The sequence below is a fragment of the Lontra canadensis genome, unplaced genomic scaffold, assembly GCF_010015895.1.
Source record: "Lontra canadensis isolate GAN:19392208 unplaced genomic scaffold, GSC_riverotter_1.0 scaffold5, whole genome shotgun sequence".
NCBI classification, from domain to species: domain Eukaryota; kingdom Metazoa; phylum Chordata; class Mammalia; order Carnivora; family Mustelidae; genus Lontra; species Lontra canadensis.
This window is the reverse complement of record NW_022630999.1, coordinates 19,279,865-19,302,329: the sequence shown is the minus strand read 5'-3', so window position 1 is coordinate 19,302,329 and position 22,465 is coordinate 19,279,865. Positions and strand designations below refer to the sequence as shown.

At 45.9% G+C, this 22,465-nt stretch overlaps 1 protein-coding gene across 2 annotated transcripts in view; it reads right to left on the bottom strand.

Moving 5' to 3' along the window:
- Positions 1 to 22,465, bottom strand: part of GRIA1 (glutamate ionotropic receptor AMPA type subunit 1) — a 302,360-nt gene that overhangs the window by 101,062 nt on the left and 178,833 nt on the right. For both annotated transcript variants that reach the window (XM_032851618.1, XM_032851617.1), the window contains exons 6-8: positions 20,612 to 20,773; positions 18,007 to 18,174; positions 10,001 to 10,105 (exon numbers count right to left, since the gene is read on the bottom strand). In XM_032851618.1, coding sequence (XP_032707509.1) covers positions 10,001 to 10,105; positions 18,007 to 18,174; positions 20,612 to 20,773 — 435 coding nt within the window. The remainder of the gene's footprint in view (positions 1 to 10,000; positions 10,106 to 18,006; positions 18,175 to 20,611; positions 20,774 to 22,465) is intronic.

The following is a 22,465-nucleotide window of genomic DNA, read 5'->3' as shown; positions in this document are numbered from 1 at the left end:
AGATCTCCAGAACATCAGAGCTGGAAGAGGCATGAAGAATTGTGTCTTCTAATCCCTTCCTTTTATAGAAAGAGACGAGGGGACTCGCGCAAAACCAGGATAGAGTCTTGTTTCCCTCACTTTCCTAGGCCAGTGCTCCTTGGAACCCTGGGGCATCTGTGGGGACCTTTCCCTGCTTTTATGGAAGGTGGGTGAGGGGTTAGGAAGTGAGGGCAAGTTCTGGGTTCCTCATCCCTCCTTTAAAACAGCTCTGGTTTTTTAGCTTTTTCACATATTGGGATTCCCTTTAACAAGGAGTCCTCTGGCTGAAAATGTTTAAAACCAGTATTGTAGTGTACCACTATGCACGTTTTTAAACAATTTCCAAGGTACTTTCACAACATTTAACTCTTTTGCTCTTTGTGACATGCAAATAGCACAGACAGGCTTGGGATTTTCTGTGTTTTACAGATGGGATGAAAAAGCCTGAGGAAATCAAATGATCTGACCTATACAGATTATATAGCAGATTAGTGGCAGGGCATAGAAGCCAGGGCATTGACCTCAAAGGTTAGAATATTTAATATGATCTACACAAACTTGGGGGAAGGGTGGTAAATATCATTTTTTTTACCCATAGATGATGCTAAGGGGTTTTTGTTCCCTTTTCCTTTCTCCTCCTTTTCCTTCCTCCTATCCTTCCTTCCCTTTCTATCCTTCCCTCCTCCCTTTCCCTTCCCTTCCCCTTTCCTTTTCCTTTTCCTTTCCTCCCTCCCTATCTCCCTCACAATTAGCACAGGTTTAGCTGCTCCTACTTAAACCATCAGTACAGAGCAAGTTGCCTCCTTTGACAGGCAACTAATTTATCTAAAATTTACAGTGTATTATTAGGTATTGTCTTTTTAAAGTGGGGGCTTGATAGTCAAGACATAAATCTCTAGCATAGAAAGACATGGTTTAAAAGGTAGGCAGAGAGAGTTAATTATCATATGGTTTCACTTATTTGTGGAGCATAACAAATAGCATGGAGGACAAGGGGAGTTAGAGAGGAGAAGGGAGTTGAGGGAAGTTGGAAGGGGAGGTGAACCATGAGAGACTATGGACTCTGAAAAACAATCTGAGGGGTTCGAAGGGGCGGGGGGTGGGAGGTTGGGGGAACCAGGTGGTGGGTATTGGAGAGGGCACGGATTGCATGGAGCACTGGGTGTGGTGCAAAAAAAAAGGAATACTATTACACTGAAAATAAATTAAAAAAATTTAAAAAAAATAAAAGATAGACTTTCTGGGGTGCCTGGGTGACTCAGTGGGTTAAGCCTCTGCCTTCGGCTCGGGTTGTGATCTCAGGGTCCTGGGATCAAGCCCCACATCGGTCTCTCTGCTCAGCGGGGAGCCTGCCTCCCCCTCTCTCTCTGCCTGCCTCTCCGCCTACTTGTGATTTCTGTCTGTCAAATAAATAAATAAAATTAAAAAAAAAATAAAAGGTAGACTTTCCTAATTACTAACCTTAGGGCCAGTTACCTGACCTCAGTGGGCCCCAGTTCCTGCTCTGTAGAACAGATATATCAAAAGTATCTGACTATCTGATAGAGCATCTGTCTCTTGGGGCTGCTGAGGCTTAAATGAGTTCATGCATGTACCACAATGGGCACGGTGTGTGGCTCATATTATGTTGTCAGTAAACTAAGAAATGATTTCAGTAGGGTAATGCCTAGTTGAAGGCTAACAGGTTTCTGTGGTATAAGACATTTCAGGATCAGTTTACTTTTTGAAAATTATCAATCTCCAAAAGAAGTATATATCATAGAGCATTTCTCAAATTCATTTGGCAAGTAATCCTATTTACATGCAGAATGTCCTAGGGTAAGTGTTCCCTAAACTATAAAACGTTGCTCCAAAATCCCACATTATTTTGATAGAAGGGGTGGGGGAACCAAGATAAATCTGTATAGACCAGATCTGTATGGCTTAGAAAAATATTTTAATTTTTAAAGACAGTGGTCTTTCCAAGCCAGTATCATGGCACTAGTGTTAAATTGAAATCTACTAAAATGATTGTATACCTTGGCTTATATATGGTTTCTTTGATATCAAAAGCTAGAGGAATAGTTAAATGTTGTAAACAAGTTTATTCTTAACCCACTGAGCCACCCAGGCGCCCCAACAAGTTTATTCTATGTAGGGAAATAAAACAATATTGCCAGTCAGAAGAGCGGGGTGATACCAGAACCCGGCTTGCACCTCACGTAAGCTAGCAGGCTGAGAAATCTGGTTCCACAGCTCGATGCAAAGAAAGTTGGCAAAGCTTTTTGAAGAGACACTCCACTTCAGAGATGAGAGCAAATTTTCCTTTCTTAGAGAAATGGGTTGGATTATTATACAGCACTTTGATTCTCTACGGAGGATATGCAGGACCTTTGATTCTCTCGGAAAGTAAATCAGAGTTAGTGGTTGGGTAAAGAATAGGGCCCACTATTCAGAAGGGGCTTTAAATAATTCTAACAGTGAGAGGTCTTCTCCTGGGACCAGTTATAATTTTTCATCTCCTGTTTCCATCTACCTCTAAAGATTCTTTGAAGGTAGGAAATGAGTCTAGATGTTAGATCAGATTTTTTTTTTTAAGTGAATGAAGTCTAAGAAGAGATGATTATAGAGCAGTAAATTCCATTGATCTACCTTGCACAGTTGGCAAGTCAGATTTATACATCTGCCTCTGCAACCACAGTCAGGACCTCCAAAAATGAGACCCATTATGATACATTTTTAAAAAGTCAGTTGCCTATTGTGGCCAAGACAACCAAATGACCAGCAGGGATTCTTCTTCTCCTTCCCTAGCATTGAGGTGTTGGTGGGAAGTGGCTCTCTAGCCAGCAATTACAATTCCCAGCCTGCCTGGCATCTAGGTGGGGCAGGTGATGGGGTTCTGGCCCGTGGGATGCCTCACTCCCCCAAATCTCCAGGGCAGGGTCTTCCTCTTTGTTAGCTAGATATTGACAGCCAGAAAGATGCAGCAGACAGTGGAGCTGCTGTAAGCCTGGGTCTCACCCAGAGCCCTCAGCCCCAAAACTGGTCACCAGGAGAATAAGAAACATCTATTGTACTAAACAGCTAAGAATTCCGAGTTTATCCATCATGGAACCTAGGGTTATTTTTTTTTTTAATTATGTTACATTAGTCACCATACATCATTAGTACATCATTAGTTTCTGATGTAGTTCCAAGATTCATTGTTTGCGTGTAACACCCAGTGCTCCATGCAATCCTAGGGTTATCTTAACTAACACACTCAAAGGATGTGAACGTAATACGTTTATGCAGGACTTTGAATTCTGCTTTAAGTGTTACTTCAAAGTTGCCAGCACGTTTTTTCATATTTGCTGGCAGATCTCTGGACATATGGGCCAAAACAGTAGGCAGTCTGGTTGCCCAGCAACATCCAGTAAGTACACTGGCCACTCATTTAATAATCCTTTATTTGCATGTGCTTACTATGTGTCAATATACTGCAGGCACTGAGGAGATAATAAAGAACACAACTGTGCTCCTTGCTTTTAGAGGGCTGACATTTTAGTGGCAGGGAGGTGGAGAAGAAGGGAAGAAAGACAATATATATCCAGGCCAGCGGTCAGCAAACTTCATCTGTTAAGAAGCAGACAGTGAATGTCTTGGGCTTTGTGGGTCATACAGCCCCTGTTGTAACTCCTCATCTCCGGGCTGGCATGCAGAAGCAGCCACGGACCTCATCTAAACAAATGAATTGGGGCTGTGTTCCAAAGAATCTTTATTTATGGACACTGAAATTTTATTTTGTAAAATTTTCACATACCATGAAACAGTTGTCTTTTGATTTGTTTCAGCCATTACAAATGTAAAAACTATTAGCTCATGCGTTACACAAACACAGGTGGTGGGCTGAATTTGGTCTGCACGCTGAAGTTTGCCAACCCCAGTCTAGATGAATAAACCAACGGGAATATATCAGAAGGGCTAAGCATTAAGTAAACGATGGAATGGGGTAATGTGATTGTGCCAGATGGGTGGGGGCCACTTTAAATAGCTTGGTTGAGGACAGACTCTCCAAAGTGACTTCATTTGAGCAGAGACCTGAATGACAGGGAGAAGCAGCACAGGAAACTGCAGTGATAGAGACCATCAGGTAAAGGGACAGAAAAACTTTGGCGCAGCTGTGGAGTGATGAACTAGAGAAAAAGGAGCAAGAGCTCATGGCAGTGGAAAGTTTTAAGCAGAGGAGCAATAGGGCCTGATGCACATTTGAAAACGACTGCCCCAGTTCGTGTGGTGGAAAATGGACTTGTAGAAGGGCAAGGACACTGAAGCCAGGACAAGTAATAGGTCAGGAGGTTCCTGAACGAGTCCAGGTAGGTGTGGAGGGGGCCTGGGATTTGGGTCTATTTCCTGGCTGGAAACAGAGAGAGAAGCTTGGGTTGGAATGATGTCTTAGAGGATTCGGCATGTCCAAAGTTGGGTCGCCAGGATTTCTAGAAAAACTTCCAAAGATCCTATGGAATGGAGGGCTCTGAATTCTTTAGATTACTTTTGACATCAGTAGGACTTTGTGTCACTTTGCTTTCCTGCCCAGGTTGTCCTCTGCAGTTACACAGAGGGGCAGAACAGGGATAAGAACCTCGAGGCAGGGCAGGGCAGGGCAGAGCAGGGGGTACTCAAGTCAAGTTGTTATGAGAAGCAGATGTCTGCAGTCCGGTGGGTAGATAGCTATAGAACCAGTGATGATGTAAAGATGATTCAGTTCACCGTGCTGCTCCCTCGATGAAAGGTGAACCTCCCTTACCCTTCTTCCTTGGCAGCCACTTATCAGAATTTGTGATCTTACCTGAATTTGGCCAGGCATTTTAGATCTTGGACAGAGATCTCTAAAAATCAGTACCCTCTGGTGAACAAGATTTCCCGAGGATTCAGCATTAGCAGAGCCAGTGATGATTTCAGCATCTGAAACTGCTAAATGTCTGATGGATGGATGCTTGGAAGTACGCACATTTCAGAGGGATGTCAGATTGGCCCCAGATACCTAGAGGGTGTGTTGGCACATCAGTGCCAAGGATATAGGCCAAAAGATCAGGAGAGTGTCCCTGAGGCCCCAAAGCAAGAAGCAGCCACTCCTCTTTATGACATATATCAGGTAGGGCCATGTAATGTTCACCAAAACAAGCACAACTAGGTCACTCTTGAACCTAAGAAATTTCTTTGCTAGGAGGTTGATTGAGTAAAAGGCCTGAGGCCACAGATCGGGAGGAATTGATTTTCTCGAAGTCAGATTCCTTGTAAACAAAGGATGCTTGAACCCACGGTCTAGGCAAGAATTTAGTCACTGGGAAGTTAAGGTGAAAAACAGCCTTGGGATCTGAAAGATAAAGTGCAGCCATTTGCTCAGGGATTTTAAGGTTACTCTGTTCTTCTGTTTGGTGATTTGTCCGTTCTATGGGCTCGTATGGCCTGATTCACTCAAACTCAAGGCAGACCACAAAAAAAAAAAAAAAAAAATCAAATCAAATCCCTGTGGCCTAAAGAAGGGAACTGAAACAAAGCCGACACCTGCTGAACGTCCACTCCGTGGCAGGTGCTACTTTTCCACGTCCCTCACTGCAAGCAACGGGGGCAGGAGGCACTGTTGCCTGTAATTCTGACAGCAGTCCTGTGCAGGTCAGGATCTTATCCATCCCCCTTTTGGAGGAGATGATGTAACTGAGCTCCAGAGAGGCGAGGTAACTTGTTCTAGGTCATGTGCCTAACGAAGAGCAAAGCAGAGACTTAGATCCTGGCAGGTCTGCCTCCAAAGCCCACGCTCAGACCCACTCTGCCAGTGTTTCTCACTAGGCCACCTAGAGCACCATTAACCTCTTAGCTCAGGAGCAGGCTTCTTAAATGTGGACACCCGTGAGCCTCCTCTCTGCGCTCTACAAGCAGAGTGTCCAGCTGTTGGGACCCAGGAATCTATATTTTTTAACGAGGCCTCCAGGTAATTCTTCTATTCCCAGAAGTTTGGGAACCGCTGATCTTGCTACGGTGCCTCCTGAGGAGAATTCTTGATGAAGTGCAAGTCTTGAGATGAGGGGGCTCCCCACAGTCTCTGGTGAGGCTTAGGGTCAATGCAAAGGGCTGAGACCCCTATTCCCAGGAGGAGTGATTGGGGAAGTTCACACCAATGGGCATTTGGTCAGCTGGGAGGGTCCCTAACCCCACTCACACTGAGGAAGCCTCAGTCCAGCCAGGAGAGGAACAGTATGACTACAGGCTTAGGGTCAGGGGTGAGGCTGACAAAGATGCTGTCACCTGCACTGGCATCCAAGGCATCAGTGCAGACAGGAATCAGGGGTTGCACAGCCCAGCACTTCTCACTCATTTTAAAGACCCAAGGAACTTAAGGCCACCCCACTGGGCAATGACAGGGCCAGCGTAGAAGCCTCTGCCTTCTCTTTGTCCTTATCTCATCACCACTATGTCCCCAAAATATCTAGCCTGCTGCTCATGTGTAGAGAAGAATCTGACTTTATTTTCAACTACCCCATTACCCTGGAGGGAAAAGAACTGGATAACATCCATGTTTTAATTCTGACAAACTCACAACTGCTCACAGATAGTAGACACATACCCATTTTATCCACCGGGAAATAGCAATATTTTTTCTTCCCCGAGGGAAATAGGCCATTCTGAGGACTCTGAGGGAGAGCCCAGGTGCAACCATGGTCAGCAATTTGCTACGTAGGAGCAGCTCGCTTGCCTGCCCAAGGCCTTCCACAAAAGAACGACTTCCATGTTTTCATGTACGCTGCAGGGGTTGACACCTCCCAACCCTTCTTTGCATCAGAAAGGAAGATGGTCTGGGAAGGAGGTCACATAACTGGTGTCCCTTCTAAGGGCAGCAAAGTACTCTGAGCTCCCCCTCACCCTCCCCAGGCCACCAGTCACTGGAAATGTTCCAGTTGTGTCACTTGAGCCACTTAGCTGTGACAGTGGCTGCAGCAAGATGAATGTGGCCTGGAGAGTCATGGGGCCCAAATTAAGGTCCCCATTTATTCATAGCTCACTGTGAGACCTTAGGCAGCCTACTGGCTGGCCTGCCTGCGTTAATCCGTGGAGAAAAGGAGAGCTGTATCACCAAGGCTGATAGTTTTCACAACCACACCAAAGACTGAAATTCTTTGAAAAAGATAAACAAGTCATCCCAGTGTGTTCAGACTTTAGTCACGTGCTACCCCCCCACCCCTCACCGCCCCGCCCCGGGCCACTGGCCGTATCTGTCAGTAACCGCTCACCTAGGTAACTTTCACTAAACAAGGATCAGCTGCCAGTACAAACATGATATGTCTCCATTTTGTAGATGTGGAGATTGAGGATTATAAGAGCTAAGTAACCCAGCAGATGTCTTTTCCAGTGCAGGAGTCAGAACAGGGGATGAGAGAAATGAACTCAGACTTGAACTGTTTCTCGATGAGCAGTACTTGCAGCAGATTTAGTCCCCAAGGACAATGCCATTGTGTGATCACCATGCCAGAGGTGGTTAGGAAAGTGGTTAGGCCCCTAATGGTTATCATCATAACCAGATAGGGAGCCCTTGCTTGGCGCCTGCTGAAAGTTAGCAGAGGTAGTGTGCTTACGGTAGCTGGGTCCTGACGTGTGCCCAGTAAAAGGTGGGAAATGTGTGCTGGGCCCTCAAAGTGTTCACAGTCTAGGAGGAGTATGGGCTTTGTGTAAATAGCCTTGCAACAGGGGGCAGTGTGCTGATGTCCTGGGGAGTCCAATGTGCTGTGGGAACACAGGAGGGCAAGAGATGGCTTCTATTGGGTGTGGAAGGCATGATGCTAGAGGAGAGATATTGAGACCTGGACTTTGTTGTAGACAGGGTCGTGGCCCTGCTGATGATGTCTATGCTCCTTCCCCAGAACCTGTAACACGTCACTTGACGTGGCAGCAGGGACACTGCAGTGTGATTAAGGTTATAGACCTTGAGATGGGGAGATATCCTGGATTATCTGGGGGTGTGTGTGTGCCCAAACTAACTACATGGATTCTTTAAAGCAGAGAACCTTTCTTGGCTGTGGTCAGAAGATGTGAGGATGGGAGAAGGGTCAGAGAGATCGATGTTGCTGGGTTTGAGGATGAGGAAGGGTAAGAGGAACTGAGAAATATGGGCGGTCTCTAGAAGAAAGTGGAAAAGACAAAGAAACAGATTCTCCCGAATGTACGCAGCCCTACTAATACCTTGATTTTAGCCCAGGGGGTCCCCAGCACAACTTGTGGCCTGTGATAGGAAACGAATATAGCCTTGGTGAATGGGATGTGGTTAAGATAGATTATGACATGGAAGGTGAGGTTCCAGACAAGAGAGCAAAGTGTCTGGGTTTACGGGACAGAGAGCATAAGCGGAGCTGTCTGGTAGAACTTTCTGCGATGATGGAAACGGTCTCCATCTGTGCTGACTAGTATGGTAGCTGCAAGCCACCTGGGGCCCTTGAGCACTTACCACATGGCTAGTGCAACTGAGGGACTGACTTTTCCATTTTGATTAATTAAAAATGAAATTTAGATAGCCATGCACAGCAGGCAGCTGGGTGGCTCAGTGGGTTAAGCCTCTGCCTTCATCTCAGGTCATGATCGCAGGTTCCAGGGATTGAGCCCCGCATCGGGCTCTCTGCTCAGCGGGGAGCCTGCTCCCCCACCCCGGCCTGCCTCTCTGCCTACTTGTGATCTCTGTCGAATACATAAAAAAAATAACAAAACAAAACAAAACAAAAAGCCGTAACGGCTAGTAGCAACTGTATTTGACATCACAGGCACAGAGAGCATTGAGTTTGAGAGATGAAGACCCCGCTTTCAACGTACCAGGCCCAGCACTTAGAACTTCTGCACATGTGGAGTCATGTAAACCTATCAATGAGCCTATGAGGTTGGCATTACTTATGGTGATCCCCATTTACCAGATGAGAGGACTAAGGCATGAAGAACCTGAGTAACTTGTCCAGAGTCAGACTGATAAGTGGCGGGTGATGCTGGGATCGAGTGTCAGGATTCCAGAGTCAACGCCCTGATCCATGGCAATCTTCTAACATTCTGCTGTACTATGCCATCCATACCTCTTACCACTGCCTCATGCCACCGTAAGGAATAAAGAATGTGACAGAAAGAGCATGGAGGGAGGAAAGGTCAGAATCCAGACCAGAATTCCACCTCTTCCACAGACTTGCTGGTGACCTTGGGGAGAAAAATAGAGGCTGCCATGAGGCAAGGGCAGGGGCAGGGAAGGCTTCCCTAAGGAGCGACATTTTCTTTAAGTGCTTAAGGCAGAGGAAGAGTTGCCCTAGAAAAAGAGGGGAATGGTGTAGAGAGAGTTCCAGGCAGAGGGAATAGGTGTGAAAGCTCCAAGGGGAGGAAGAACATGATATACTCAAGGAAGTGAAAGTCGACCAGAATGACTGGAATCACGAGAGAAAGAGAAGGAGTGTCCAAGGTTAAGCGTGGAGAAACTGGCAGAGCCCAGAGAACACAGGGTCTGGTAAAATTGTGAATGCTTTTCCAAGGACTTGAATGTAGTCTAAAAAATTATACACAAATCTACTATATATTAATACATAAATGCACACGCATATAGATGTAATCAAGTGTGAATCAGGAGAAAATGGTTTAACTTCATCAATAACCATCATTCTCAAGTTCTTCAGAATCCCTCAGGGAAAGCAGTAGCTTTCATACACAATGATTACTTTATATTTTCAAAGTGCTTTCCCATCCTTTGGATCTTCACTAGTACCCTAGACAAAGGTAGAGATTTTTATCTCTATTTTGCAATCAGGTGGATTAATTCTCAGAGAAAGGGACTTGCCCAAAGTCCCAGCTGGTTAATGGCAGAGCTGAGTCTAGAATCCTGATTGCCTGAGTCTCTTCAAAAGATCAAGTCCAGGAAAGAGGGGCTCACAAGGCCCTCCACTCTGGCCCTCTGCACCACTCAGCCCTCTCCTCCCTTTGGAAAGGAAGCAAAGGCAGCCTTTACCTTTCGGATGCCATCATGCTTCATTTCAATCACGTGGAGGGTGTAGTTGGTCCGGCGTCCCTTCTCATTAAATTGCACATTTCCTGTCAAGCCTTCAAACCGCACCTGGAAAGGAAAGCCAAGTAGTGAACTATGATCTCAGAAGTCCCACTTCCATTTGTTTGCTTTTTCTGTGGAAGCAAAAATCCAGAACCTGAGAAGCTTACATGGGAGGAGGTCTTGGAATAACATGGCTACTAAAAACCCTTGCTACTTCCCTGCCCATAGCAGACATCGCCATGACAGCACAGTTCTTTCCTACCAAACTGAGATTTATCCTGGAAACATTTTTCGTCTGTTGCCTTAAGCATATAGTAACCATGGATCAAAGTAGATTCTGAGAAGAAATCTCTGCACCATCCCTAATAGAACAACCCCCATTATGACCATACCACAGATGGCACCGCCCCTCAGACACACGCCTTTTGTGGAGAAACAGGAGGAGGTCTTTGAAAGAAAGGGACCAGTGTGCCATTCCTGATGAGTCAGGAGAAGCAGCAGCCTTACAATGCCTCAGGTTTTGAATATGGTTTCTTAGTTCCATTGTGAGGCTGGGGAATAAAAATGTGGGAATCTGAAGACCTGGAACTGGGAGACCTGAATTTGACCCTGGGAAACCAAAGTGACCTTGGATGGTTCACCTCTCTAAGTCCTCCAGTTGCCAAAATTCCAGCCCTGTCTTCATGTTAAGACCAGAGCACGCAGGGCTTTAAACAAGCCTCAGCTGGTTAAAACAAAATTTGTGTTCAGCCCCAAATAGGCTGCATGGGATTTCTTTTCCACAAATGAGTCAGATCAAACTTCCGTGGCCTCACATCTTCAAGATCGTATAAAAGGTCAAGTGGTCAGCACGTGAGATTTAAGAGCATTAGGGCCAAGTCTGCCACTCTGGAGATGACCAGTAATTCTCACCCAAGTCCACCCTCCAGTGAAGGATGAGTCTAGCTGTATGTCATCCTCTCTGGTACAAGAAAACACATTCTCTTATGGTGACCCACCACCATGTGTCCTCAGATCAGTCTGGCCTAAGGCCAGTGAGGTGAGTGTCTACCTGTCACCAACAGGAACCTGGCCCTATAACCCCATAATGTTTACTTCCCCCTTCAAATAGCTTAAAAGGAAGACTTACAGGGTTTTACCTTTTTCTGACAGTGAGCAGCTCCTGTGCCCTCAGAAGGTATAAGAATAGCTGGGGTGTCTGTGTGTATTTGAGAGAAGGGGTGGGGGAGCAGAAAGAGAGAGAGACTGAGAGGGAGGGATGGAGGGAAGGAGGGAGACTGACTGCTCTGAGGATGACCCTCTCATCACCTTTGGGTATGAAGTCTCAGTGGGGAGGCCATGACAGGCCCAGAACACTGAACAAATTATACAGCAAGCTCTTCACTCTCTCAGATGAAATCCTCACTCTGGAAAAGTCTAGGCTGGCTTTGCCTTTCAGAGAGAAAACAAAGCATAGATCCTCCTAGGAAGAATGAGAGGGAGGGAGCCATCCCAGTCCATCAGCAACTTCTCCTTCTCACCTTGCCATCTCTTGCCCATCTCTGGCTTTCCCATTCATTCGGGTTCTGAGTGCTGGTTTATGTAACTCATTTGGGAAAAAGACTGAGACACATGTGCAGATGACCGTTTTTCCCAAACAGAAAGAGGGGTGTCACTAATGATACAAATGGGCATCTGTGCTTTGGCCCCAGTCTCACGTATCACATCAATTATCAGTATGGTATATTAGTATAAACTGTGTAATATTTCTATGACTCAGTTTCCTCACTTGTTTAATGGGACCAATTAAGAGTTAATTATGTCTTAAGGTTGTTTTAAGGATTAAGGGAGATATTTTATGATCGATGCTGGCCCCGTGGTGAGTATTCAACAAAGACCAGCTGTTATTTTTATTGTTAGTAATAGATTCGATAAGAACTACCACAATTTGCCAAGTGTTTCATGTTTATGAAACACTTCCATGCCTATTCATCTTCATATACAGGAACCCTGAGTTATGCCATTTAGAGCTGATCTTCCCTTACGTGGGAGAAACCAGATCTCTGGAAGGTAAACTGATTTGTTCCAGACTTAAGACTTTCCAGGGTCAAAGGCAGGCCTAAAATCCAGGGCTTCTGTTACATTCCAGTATTTTCACTGATGATGCCAAGTGGCCTCTCAGACAGGGGACAGTGCTGTAACTTTCTAGGCTCCGAAATGTGCCCGGCAGTATGGTCTCCGTGCCTACCACCGCCACCCGCTGTTTCCGCTGGGCATTTCCCCCACCGTGCCCTGGTCATGCCTAATGACTCGGCCATGAGCAGGTCATTGAGCCTCCCTGTTTCTTGGTTTTCTCTTCAAAGAACAGAAGTGCTTCACATATTCCCTGGACATGAATGTTCCATGTAAAATGTACCTTATTTGAATAATGAGGATGACGAGGACGGTTGCTGCTATGACTATGGGGTAGGAGGGCGCGTAAGGTATGGACAAATAAGATGACTTTAACATTGAAGCCTTCAGTCTGCTAAGATGTTATCTCAGAGCAGGGACTCTCTCAGCACAAATGGAGGTCTTGTCACTGTCATTTTTACAAGCCTTTCTTAGTTTCCAAAAGAAATCATTAGCAAAATTCTAGGCTCCATACCTGTGGGACTCTTGCATTGTCCTGTGTTTTCACAGGAAGATGTTTACTTGACGTTCAGAGATACCAGTAAGGAGCAAGAGCAACAGTTACTTTGCCCATTTTACAGATAGGAGTATTGAGACTCTGAGCTTATGGCACTTGGGTTCAGGATTTACAGTAAGTCGTGAGAGGTATGGGGCAGCTGGAGGCTCTTACCATCTAGTTGGGAGAAGCCAAGACTTACACATGCTGAAATAAATTGAAGCATGGGAAAGGAGATATCCCAGAATCACCCTTCCATGATGGCAGAGCAAGGAGAGGTCAACTGAATGGCTCAACCCAAAACCATTTATGTGGACAGTCTGAATTCATAGTCAGAAGCAGCAGCTTCTCAGAAACGTCCACTTCGGGCCAGTCGGAAACTGCTGTCCTATCCATCACAGCTGAGCTTTTTGGCCCTCATCCCCCCATCACCCATCGGAGGGAGACTGGGGTCAGACTGAGTTTACCCTTAGTTCTTGCTTCCTGGAACTCCCATCGCCATCCTGGCGCCTGCCAGCTCCCTCTGTGAAAAATAGAAAATTAGCTGTGGTTTCCTGCAAGTGCCGTTGGGGGTCAGCTCAGAGTCTGCTGCCAATGAGATGCTAAAGGACAGCTTTTCCTTCCTGCCTGGTGCCTGAAGAGTGCTGGTTGGTGTCTCCAGTGTTTGAGGCATCAACGCTGTAGATTTCTTCACCCCCTGTTCCTGGGGGAGGCAGCAGAGATGTTCTGGACCCAGGGCTTTTGTAACCTCTTTGTGGCTGCCTTTCAGGTGGATCCCATCCTCTTGGCCCCTCCTCCTGAGTGCCCACTGGGTGTGGGACTAGGTCCGTGGACCACATTCTTTTTATTCTGGCCAGGGCAAGTCTCAGGATCCCTCTGAGCTCCCACTTACCCATCTGTACAATGGGAAGAATAACTTGGCCTTAATTATCTCATTCAGTTGCCCCCCTGTTCAAAGAAGTTTATACATTCTTCTTTCTTTTCTTTTTCTTTTCCTTTTTTGTTTCATTTTGTTTTATTTTGAGCCTTGTGACAAGCCAATGAGACGGGCAGTGCTAAGAGAATTACGTACATTTAGGAGATGAGGAAATCAGTGCCAGAAAAGTTGAGCAGTCAGTCCAAGATCTTCAAGCTAGAGCTTAGTGGAGCTATGGTGAGAACCCAGCTCTTCTCTTCCTAACTCCCTAACAGTGAAGCATGATGTCCTGACTCTGGTCTCTTGCTGGATATGATTTATATCTCTACCCATACCCTCCAAAGCCCAATGCACTCTTTGTTTGAATTTATCCTTCCTTTAAGGCTTTCATGACCATCCATCTCAGTTGGCTTGGGCTAGTTTCAGTCTACATCTCTTGTTCAGGAATAACTGGTAATAGCTTTCTCTTTTACTCGTAAGTGTCCCGGTTTGGATGATAAATTATATGGTCTCCTTACTTAAAGTCCCAGTCCCATTCTTATAGGAAGCCGTGTTGATGTCCACATTCCTCAGTCATGGCATTCTGTTGTGACCATCCAAACGACTGAGAGCTTGGCTGTGTTATTTAGCCCTTAATCCACACTTTTATAGCTAGCATTTCTTGAGTTTGTCTTCCGTTGAAAAATGGGTCTTGAGTCCTGAAAGGCAGGAACTGTGTCTTATACCCCCAATGCCCACACCACCCCAGATCTCACCTGGCAGAATTCTGGGGATGCCCTTCACTTTGATATGCTTGATCACTGGCTGACAGGTTGCAAACACAAAGATTAAGAGGTGTGATTATTATTTAGGGAAACTCTTCTTCACCTGAAGTCCTGGGATGGGCTTCTAGGAGTGTACATCGTCCTCTGACTCTTGGTCATACAAAAATGGGTGTATCTACATGTGTGCATTTTTCTGGGAAAAAGAGTCCAGAGCTTTTAAAAGTCATATCCTCAATGGGCCTAAGACATCCAAATGCTAACAGCCTGACTCAGGGAGCTGGCTCTTTTCTGCCAGCCAGAAGCTGACTTATGGGCACCCAAATGTCCACTCCTTCCTGGAGTACTGGGGGTTTCCAGGATGTGGGCTCATTAGTATTCTGAACGGCTCCCCAGCTGTCAGGCATGGGGCAGGCAGGCGGCTGATGACCTTCACTCTGTTGCTGGGGAAATTACAGCAGGGTGAGGTTATGGGGCTGCAGAGACACTATTCAAGGGCATGTGCTATTGCTAGCTGGACCACTGTTTCTCCCCTGCTGGCCTGAACCTCCGAGACTTCAGAGTAGTTATGTACACACAGTGAGTAGCAAGTCGATGGGGGTTGGGGTTCCAATTTTACTGTTTTACCACTAACCAGCTATGTAATTTGGGGAAATTTAAAAAATACATCTGAAGCTCATTTGCTCCATTTATAAAGCACAATTAATAAAACTAGCTACCTCAGAGTATCGATTCAATGAGACCAAACATGTAAAGTATGTTGAGAACCTCATGTACCTAGGAACCCCTCAACACACCAGAGCTGGCCGTACCATTCTTTTTAGAATGATGGGCGTATCCTTCAGCCCTAAGTCACATGCAGCCTAGTTCTCACACAAGTTGAACACTACAGCCCTCGTTCCAATGTGTGGCCTGAAGGCCGGTGGTTAGGGTACCAGAGACCTGAGCCCTCAACCACGAGTTTCACAGGCTGTCAGTGGGATTTACCTCGCCTGCTGTGGGCACACAGTTGCTCCCCAGTGGCATGAGTTTTTCAAGAGTTGGGTCTAGAAGGTGAAAGGTCTGGACAGTGGCTGTGATTGTGTGGAAGGCCCTAGAGCTCCATATGTCCAAGCAAAGGCTCAGGGGTCCACAGGACAGGCCTGAGGCAGGAGGAGGATGGGTGTCTCCTCCAGCCTCTGCTGCTAAGCTGTTGTGTGACCCTGGTTGAGTTACTGCCCACTCTGGGTCAGCTACCTCAACTAAAAAGTAAGAGCAAATGGAAGTCAGTAATCTCTAAGGTCTCATTCATCAACAGATTCTTGTGATTGTAGATTTTTGTGTGTGTGTGTGATTGTAGATTCTTAATAAAGATTTAAAAAGGAATCTGTTTGAGTAGCTGATCTTAGGATCAGAATGTTGGGGTTTTGTGTTTATGGCTAGTTCTCCCCCACCCACGCCACCCCCCAATAGAGGCTGAAGAGAGTTTCCTGGGGGTAGTTCTTGCCTTCTCTTATCTCCAGTAGTTGGCCCCAGACCAGAACACACAACAGTCTCTCAGGGAACAGCCGACTGGCTGCCAGGGAGGCAGACACATGTCTTGACTTAAAGACAGTATGAAAGAGGTCATATTCTTTTGACTAAGGCACCTGCCTCCTCCCAAGCCCCACTGAAGACAGAAGCAGAGGACTGAGTATCCTTGACAATCAGAAAGATGTGGTTTAGACCCTAAGAGAGAAAAAGATGCTTAAAACACTTGGAGCCAGTTGAAACTTGGAAGTGGTCTCTCCATCTTCCTCATTGCCATGGAAAAGGAAAGGGAAGTGTATAGGAAATCTGAATGAGTATTTCAAGGTCGCTCAGAAAGCCAGGGGCCCAGCTGGGCTTGGAGCCCAGCTCTCCTGCCTCCCAGCTCAGAACCCTTCTTGCCACCCACATTGCCTCCTAGGCTTTGCCACTGTTATGGTAGTGTCAGAATAAACTCCTGACAGGGACGTCATTAAGATGGGAGAGGCAAAAGGAGTTGGAAGGGTGGTGAAGCCGAGGGCAAGTCCCTGGGACCTTCTGAAACCAGTCCCACATTGCAAACAGAATCTGTCTCGACTATGAAGTCAGGAAGAGCATTTTAAATAAGCTAGAAGGCCGATGCTGCATCTTTGGCCATCACCCGGAAGCTGCCCGATGTCTGCTGTCGGACCCCTTAGTGTGTTCCTCCTGTAGTCACATGGCTGCTGGTTCACTTCTTTCAAAGGACAGGACTACATGTTCTCCTCCATGTAAAGGCATTTCATCCAGGCAGAGGAACAGCTGGTGATGTTCCTTTCTCGTCTCTTTCTCCAGGTTGTGAAAATTGCTAGAGCTGCGCACGTGTGGTTGGAAAACAAATGGGGGTGGTTGTGCATTTTGCTCTACATTTCTCCCTCATTCAGAAATGCTCCTCTTTTCCCGTGGAAGCCCCAATTCACCTTCTGTTGAATTTAGCCTTATAAGTAAAACCGGTCTTATCCAGGCAAGTCCATTGGACGGGGTGGAGGGTAGGTCATGAGTGGCCTCTGTATCCAAATATTCTGCCACTGCTGGCTTGTCACTGTGCCTAATACTCTGACATTCTTTTGAGCTGGCACTACCCTCTTTGCCCAGGCCCCTCTGGAAATACAGCCTTCCTATCGGGAGGCATCAGAGGCATCATACGGTGTTATCTATTCATCTGTAGTTCAAGAAACACAGCCTGGACTCGAGGTGTTTCTAGAGACTTCGAGAGACTTCCGGAAGCTCTGAGAGTGATAAAGCTGAGGACAAGCTCCCAAAAGCTTCCAAAGCGGGAATGTTAAATACACACCTCTGTGTGCCACTGTCTCATCCAGCTTGCACAGCAGATGTCTCATTAATTTAATATTTATACTCTTCCCTGTTGAATCTAGATTCAGCCTAAGGATCCTTTGCATAGCCAGTTGATTGGAATGGGCATGGCCATTTTCTTCCTCTGTTGTTTAACTGTTCTTCAGTGCAAGCAAAATTGACGAATGCAGTGCTGAGAAGCAAGACAATAGGATCACAAGTACTGAGAAACTTTGTCAGGGTCCCATCATGAAATGCGCTCACGGAGCAAAGGAACGAAGACAGCCAGAATACCATGGCATAAGCGAGGGATCTCCAGGAGACTGCGAAAATGGTTGGATTTCAACCCTACGTATTTCAAGTCCCCTTTCCAACTGCAGAAGCCCTGGCTTTCCTTTTCAGCATAAACCCTAAGCGGAAAATACAGATTTTACACTATTGGGAATTCTATACTATTTTTAAAAAAACTTTTATTTCTTTATTTTAGACGAGAGAGAGAGAGAGTCTCCTGAAGCAGACTCCCCTGAGTGGGCAGCAGATGCTGGGCTTGATCCTATGACCCTGAGATCATGACCTGAGCCAAAATCAAGAGTCAGCTGCTTAGCCAACGGAGCCACCGAGGTGCCCCAGGAAATCCATATTATTTTTTTAAAAATTTCTACATGAGCTTCCATGTATGCCAGGAGCCGCCAACACAATGCCGTGGTTGTCCAAACTTCAGGCATGCTCTCTATCTTTTCTCTTAAACAGCTCCATCCCACCTGAAACGGATGCTGAAATCCCCCACAAGGCTCCCATGAGAAGGGGCAGCCTCTGCCCGCCTCACCTGCTGCAGAGCTCTCTGGATGTCGATCCCCTGGCCCCACGGCACAGCTGGGTTAGCCAGGCAGTCCCCAGCATTCCCTCGGCGGGATATATCGATTCTCTGCCTCCGCAGGCTCTGAAAAGCCTCAGCCATCACCTTCACCCCGTCATAGGTGAGCGCAGAGGTGTACTGGTGGGAGGAACAGAGACAGTTAGGTGTCAGGGAGAGCTGACAAGAAGTCAGGTGGGAGCTCTGTCTGGGAGAATGTTTCCTGGTGCTGAGAAGGCCAGCAGGGGGCCGGGCATGGGGGGTGGGGGGAGCTGGGGGAGTGGGTACCCGAAGTGTCTGTGCCTCAGATGGGGGCTGCTGCTCCTCCTCATTAACCCATCTTGCCAATTGTGAGCTCCATGTTGCCAGTTGTGACTTTCCAAGGGAAGCCAGAATTGTAGATTTTTGTGTGCTATCTTGCCATTTTAAAATGTTGGTTCAACTGGAAAAAGAATGCATGCACTAAATGCTGCACATCTATAGTTCTGAAAACCAATTGGTTTTCTCTGTGTTACAGTCACCAGTTGGGAGCCAAGAGGAACTATTTATTCCACTATCTCTTGTGGCAGTAAAAGAAGAAAAAATAATCCAAGAAAGGTAAGCTCTTTATTATTTTGCACGTGCCTCACAAGAGGCAGGTTTATATTCTGCACGCTTTCCCCTTGTGCTTATTCATGATAACTCTCAATTTCTCCCCTCTTGCCTAAAAGGGGGCTAACAGAGCAGGATAACCATCCAGGACACTATTTTCTGGCTTTGGAACTCATGTCTGTCTTCTTCATTAATTTGTCCCCAGTCCTAGCTTGTTCTTTGGCACATGTTAAGTTCATAACCGAGAGTTGTAGAATGAATATATGAATATTTTTTCAGTTTTTGAGTATGAGTCTTTCACATTTGAAGAGAAAAGTTATAGGTATTACATTTAACAATTTTTATAATTTCCAATCTTTTGGGAAGTCGGGCGGGGTATTCACATGTTAACTGGCGTTGGTTTGTTCATGCTTTAAAGTACATTTGTGATTTTGGTTTAAGATTTTATTTATGTATTTGACAGACAGAGGTCACAAGTAGGCAGAGAGGCAGGCGGAGAGAGAGGAGGAAGCAGGCTCCCTGCGGAGCGGAGAACCTGATGTGGGGCTCGATCCCAGGACCCTGGGACCATGACCTGAGCCGAAGGCAGAGGCCTTAACCCACTGAGCCACCCAGGCGCCCCAACATTTGTGATTTTGTTTGCTTAAGCTCATATTGAAATAAATCTTCATTTTTTAAGCTTGTATTTAAATTCCAGTTAACATACAGGGTAATATTAGTTTCAGGTGTAGAATTTAGTGATTCAGCACTTCCATACAACACCCCAGTGCTCATCACAACCAGTGCACTCCTTAGTCCCCATCACCTGTTTTGCCTATCCACCCCCATCCCCCCATGTCCCCTCTGGTAACCCCCAGTTTGTTCTCTATAGTTAAGAGTCTATTTCATGGTTTGCCTCTTTTCCCCTATACTCATTTGTGTCTTAAATTCCACATATGAGTGAAATCATAGGGGAAATAAATCTTCATTTTTGAATTGCTGAATCAGTTTGAGCAAGAGTGGGGTGAGAAGCAGTGGTTTGCCATTTGCAAAAAGAAATTGACCAAGTGGCAAGAGAAGGTTGCCAAGGATTCCCTGTTTGCTCCAGATAAACAAATTTGGCCTCGGTATCCTCTACACAGTGTTCTACAGAGCCTCTGCCAAGCTACTGGGTCTGACATGGCAAAGAAAAACTACCTGCTATCCTTATTCTAAACCACTATCGAGTAGCAAACAAAATAGATTTTGGCTATAGGATTTAGAGCTTCATGGCTGGGGAGTGAGGGGGAGATGGCCTACATAACTGGGAGTGGACGCTCTGAGGCAGAGATGAGCTGGATATTGCTTAGATTTCTCTGATTTTTAGCTGGGCTAGTTCCCTGCACAACTCAAGAAGGCTCCATCCACAAAGAAATGAATACAAACAGCATTCCCCCCAGCCCGGACCTGTGCAATATGGAGGCCGTGCCCAGAACAGAGACGTCATTTTCCAGCTTCCCCCAGAGCTAGTTGGGGCTAGGTTTCTAAGATGTGGTCAAAAGCATGTGAGTAGGAGATCTATGCGACTTCTGAAAGGGGCTCTTAAAAAAAGCCATTGTGCTTTTTATTTTCCTCTTCACTTTCCTGCTGGATGGAATACTGAGTTAATGGTCAGCGCCTCAGCAGCCATTTTGGGCTATAAGGCAGAAGCCATATCCTGAGGATAGCAGAAGAAGAAGATAGAGAAAGGTTCCGTGTTTGACAGGTCTGAAGCCAGTGTACAAGCCCTGGATTGATGACTTCTGAATTTTGCTTATAAAAGAGAGAAACAAAATATTTATCTTGTTTAAACCATTGTCATTCTGGATTGTCCAACCCTTACAGCATACTCTTAATTTTTATGCATATATTTTCCTTAGCTTGCTCCTTTTAGAAAGCTATCTTTTCCTAAAGTCTAAGATTGCCCAGAAATCTGGGGCAGGGGAAGGGACCAGATTGGTCCTTCGCTGTTTGCTGCCTATCCCCTCACCTTAGGTCTCTTCCAGTCCACCCGGGTGTGGTCTCGAGCATCGCTGTTCTTCCACTGCTGCATGATCTTGGCTGGGATGGTATCTGTGTAGTTCACCAACTGGAAACCTGTCACATTTGCTCCACTCTCCTTGAATTTGTTTAAGTCAATATCCATGAAACCCTGTGCAGGGAGGAGGGGAAAGAAGTCAGACCAGGCTGCCTGGATAAATCAATCGAATCATGCTAGAGGATCACAGGATTTCCATAGCGTTCCATAAAGTGAAACTAGCTGAACGGAGAGACGTGTGTGCCTCCCTTCCTTCTGAAGGTTATCACTTAATTTGTACACAGTCAGCACAGTGGTTAAGTGCACTTGCTGAGAAATCAGCCGTGCCTAGGTTGAAGGGCTGGCTCTGCCATTTACAGCCCTTAAACTACCTCGGACTAACTAAGTTGCCTGATGGTTTCTTGTCTGAATAATGAAGGTTAGGAAGTTGGGGAGAAAAAGCGATGTGATGGCACGTCAAGCGTGTGGTACAGACTGAATGGGGTTACTATGATGCCACAAATATGGAACGGTGCAGACACATAAGGAGGGGACTCTCTACTGTAGCACCCCTATCTCCACCCTTTTGAGAGAAGAATAGTCTGGAGTCCATCAGGAGGAAGTTCCTGTAGGCTCCCAGAGGTCACCAGCAAGTCTGTGGAAGGGGTAGGATTCTGATCTGAATTCTGACCATCCCTCCCTCCATGTTCTTTCCACAGACTAGCTCTTCCCTACCCAGGGAGGCCTGATCAGTTCTAACATCCACAAAGGATCCTTTAACGGGAATCAATCTTTCCTTCCCTTTTGGTGAGATGCATTCAAATTCAGGAGGCCTTTGACTTAAAAGGGAAACCTGGTATTTGTATAATGTATTCCACAGTGCACAGAACTCCCATATCTGTGGCCTTGTTTCACTTTATGACTTTATAAGATAGAAATTCTCTATTTTCCATACAAAGAAACTGAGACAAAGTGGGAGAATTGATCACCAGGTCATCCAGTGAGTCAGTGGCAGAGCAAGGGCCAGAACTAAGGTCTTCTGGAGGTCTTTACTCCTCATTCAACAGACATTTTTGAGAACCTCTGGTGCACTATTCTAACAGTGAATAAAAAGAGTTCTTTCTCTTATGAAGCTTATATTCTTCTAGACAATAAACAAGTAAATACGTAGCATAGTATATACAGTGAAGTCCTATGATACCATCCAAGTCTCTTAATTTCTCATTGACTTACCTAGTTCCTTATTTAAAAGATCTAGTCATAAACAACTTTGTGACTCCAAGATACTCCCCCCACCCCCACCAAGTGCCTCTATAGTTCTGAATGCTTATTATTTGTATTTTATAAATAACCCAAGCTCAGTTCTCCTCAGAGCCTTTGTCCTAGGTATTTTCTCTGCCTCAAAGTGTGCTTTCTCTGGCTGGCTTCTTTCTGTCTTTAGGATCTCAGCCAATATGCAGTTTCTTCAGAAAGGTCTTTCCTGGCCCCTTACCCTAAAGATCCAATTCCTACCCTGTGGTAGATGTTATCAGTAAGTACCTGCTCATTTCCACTCCCCTTCATACACTGATATTTTACTTTTTTTGAAAAAGGATTTGAAAAAGGATTTTATTTATTTGAGAGAGAGAGGGCATAAATGGGAGGGAGGGAGGGACAGAGAGAGAGGAAGAAGCAGACTTCCTACTGAGCAGGGAACCTGATGTGCGGCTTGATCCCAGGACCCTGAGATAGTGATCTGAGCTGAAGACAGATGCTTAACTGACTGAGCCATCCAGACACACTGATATTTCACTTTCTACACTAACTGCAAATACCTATTATTTTAAC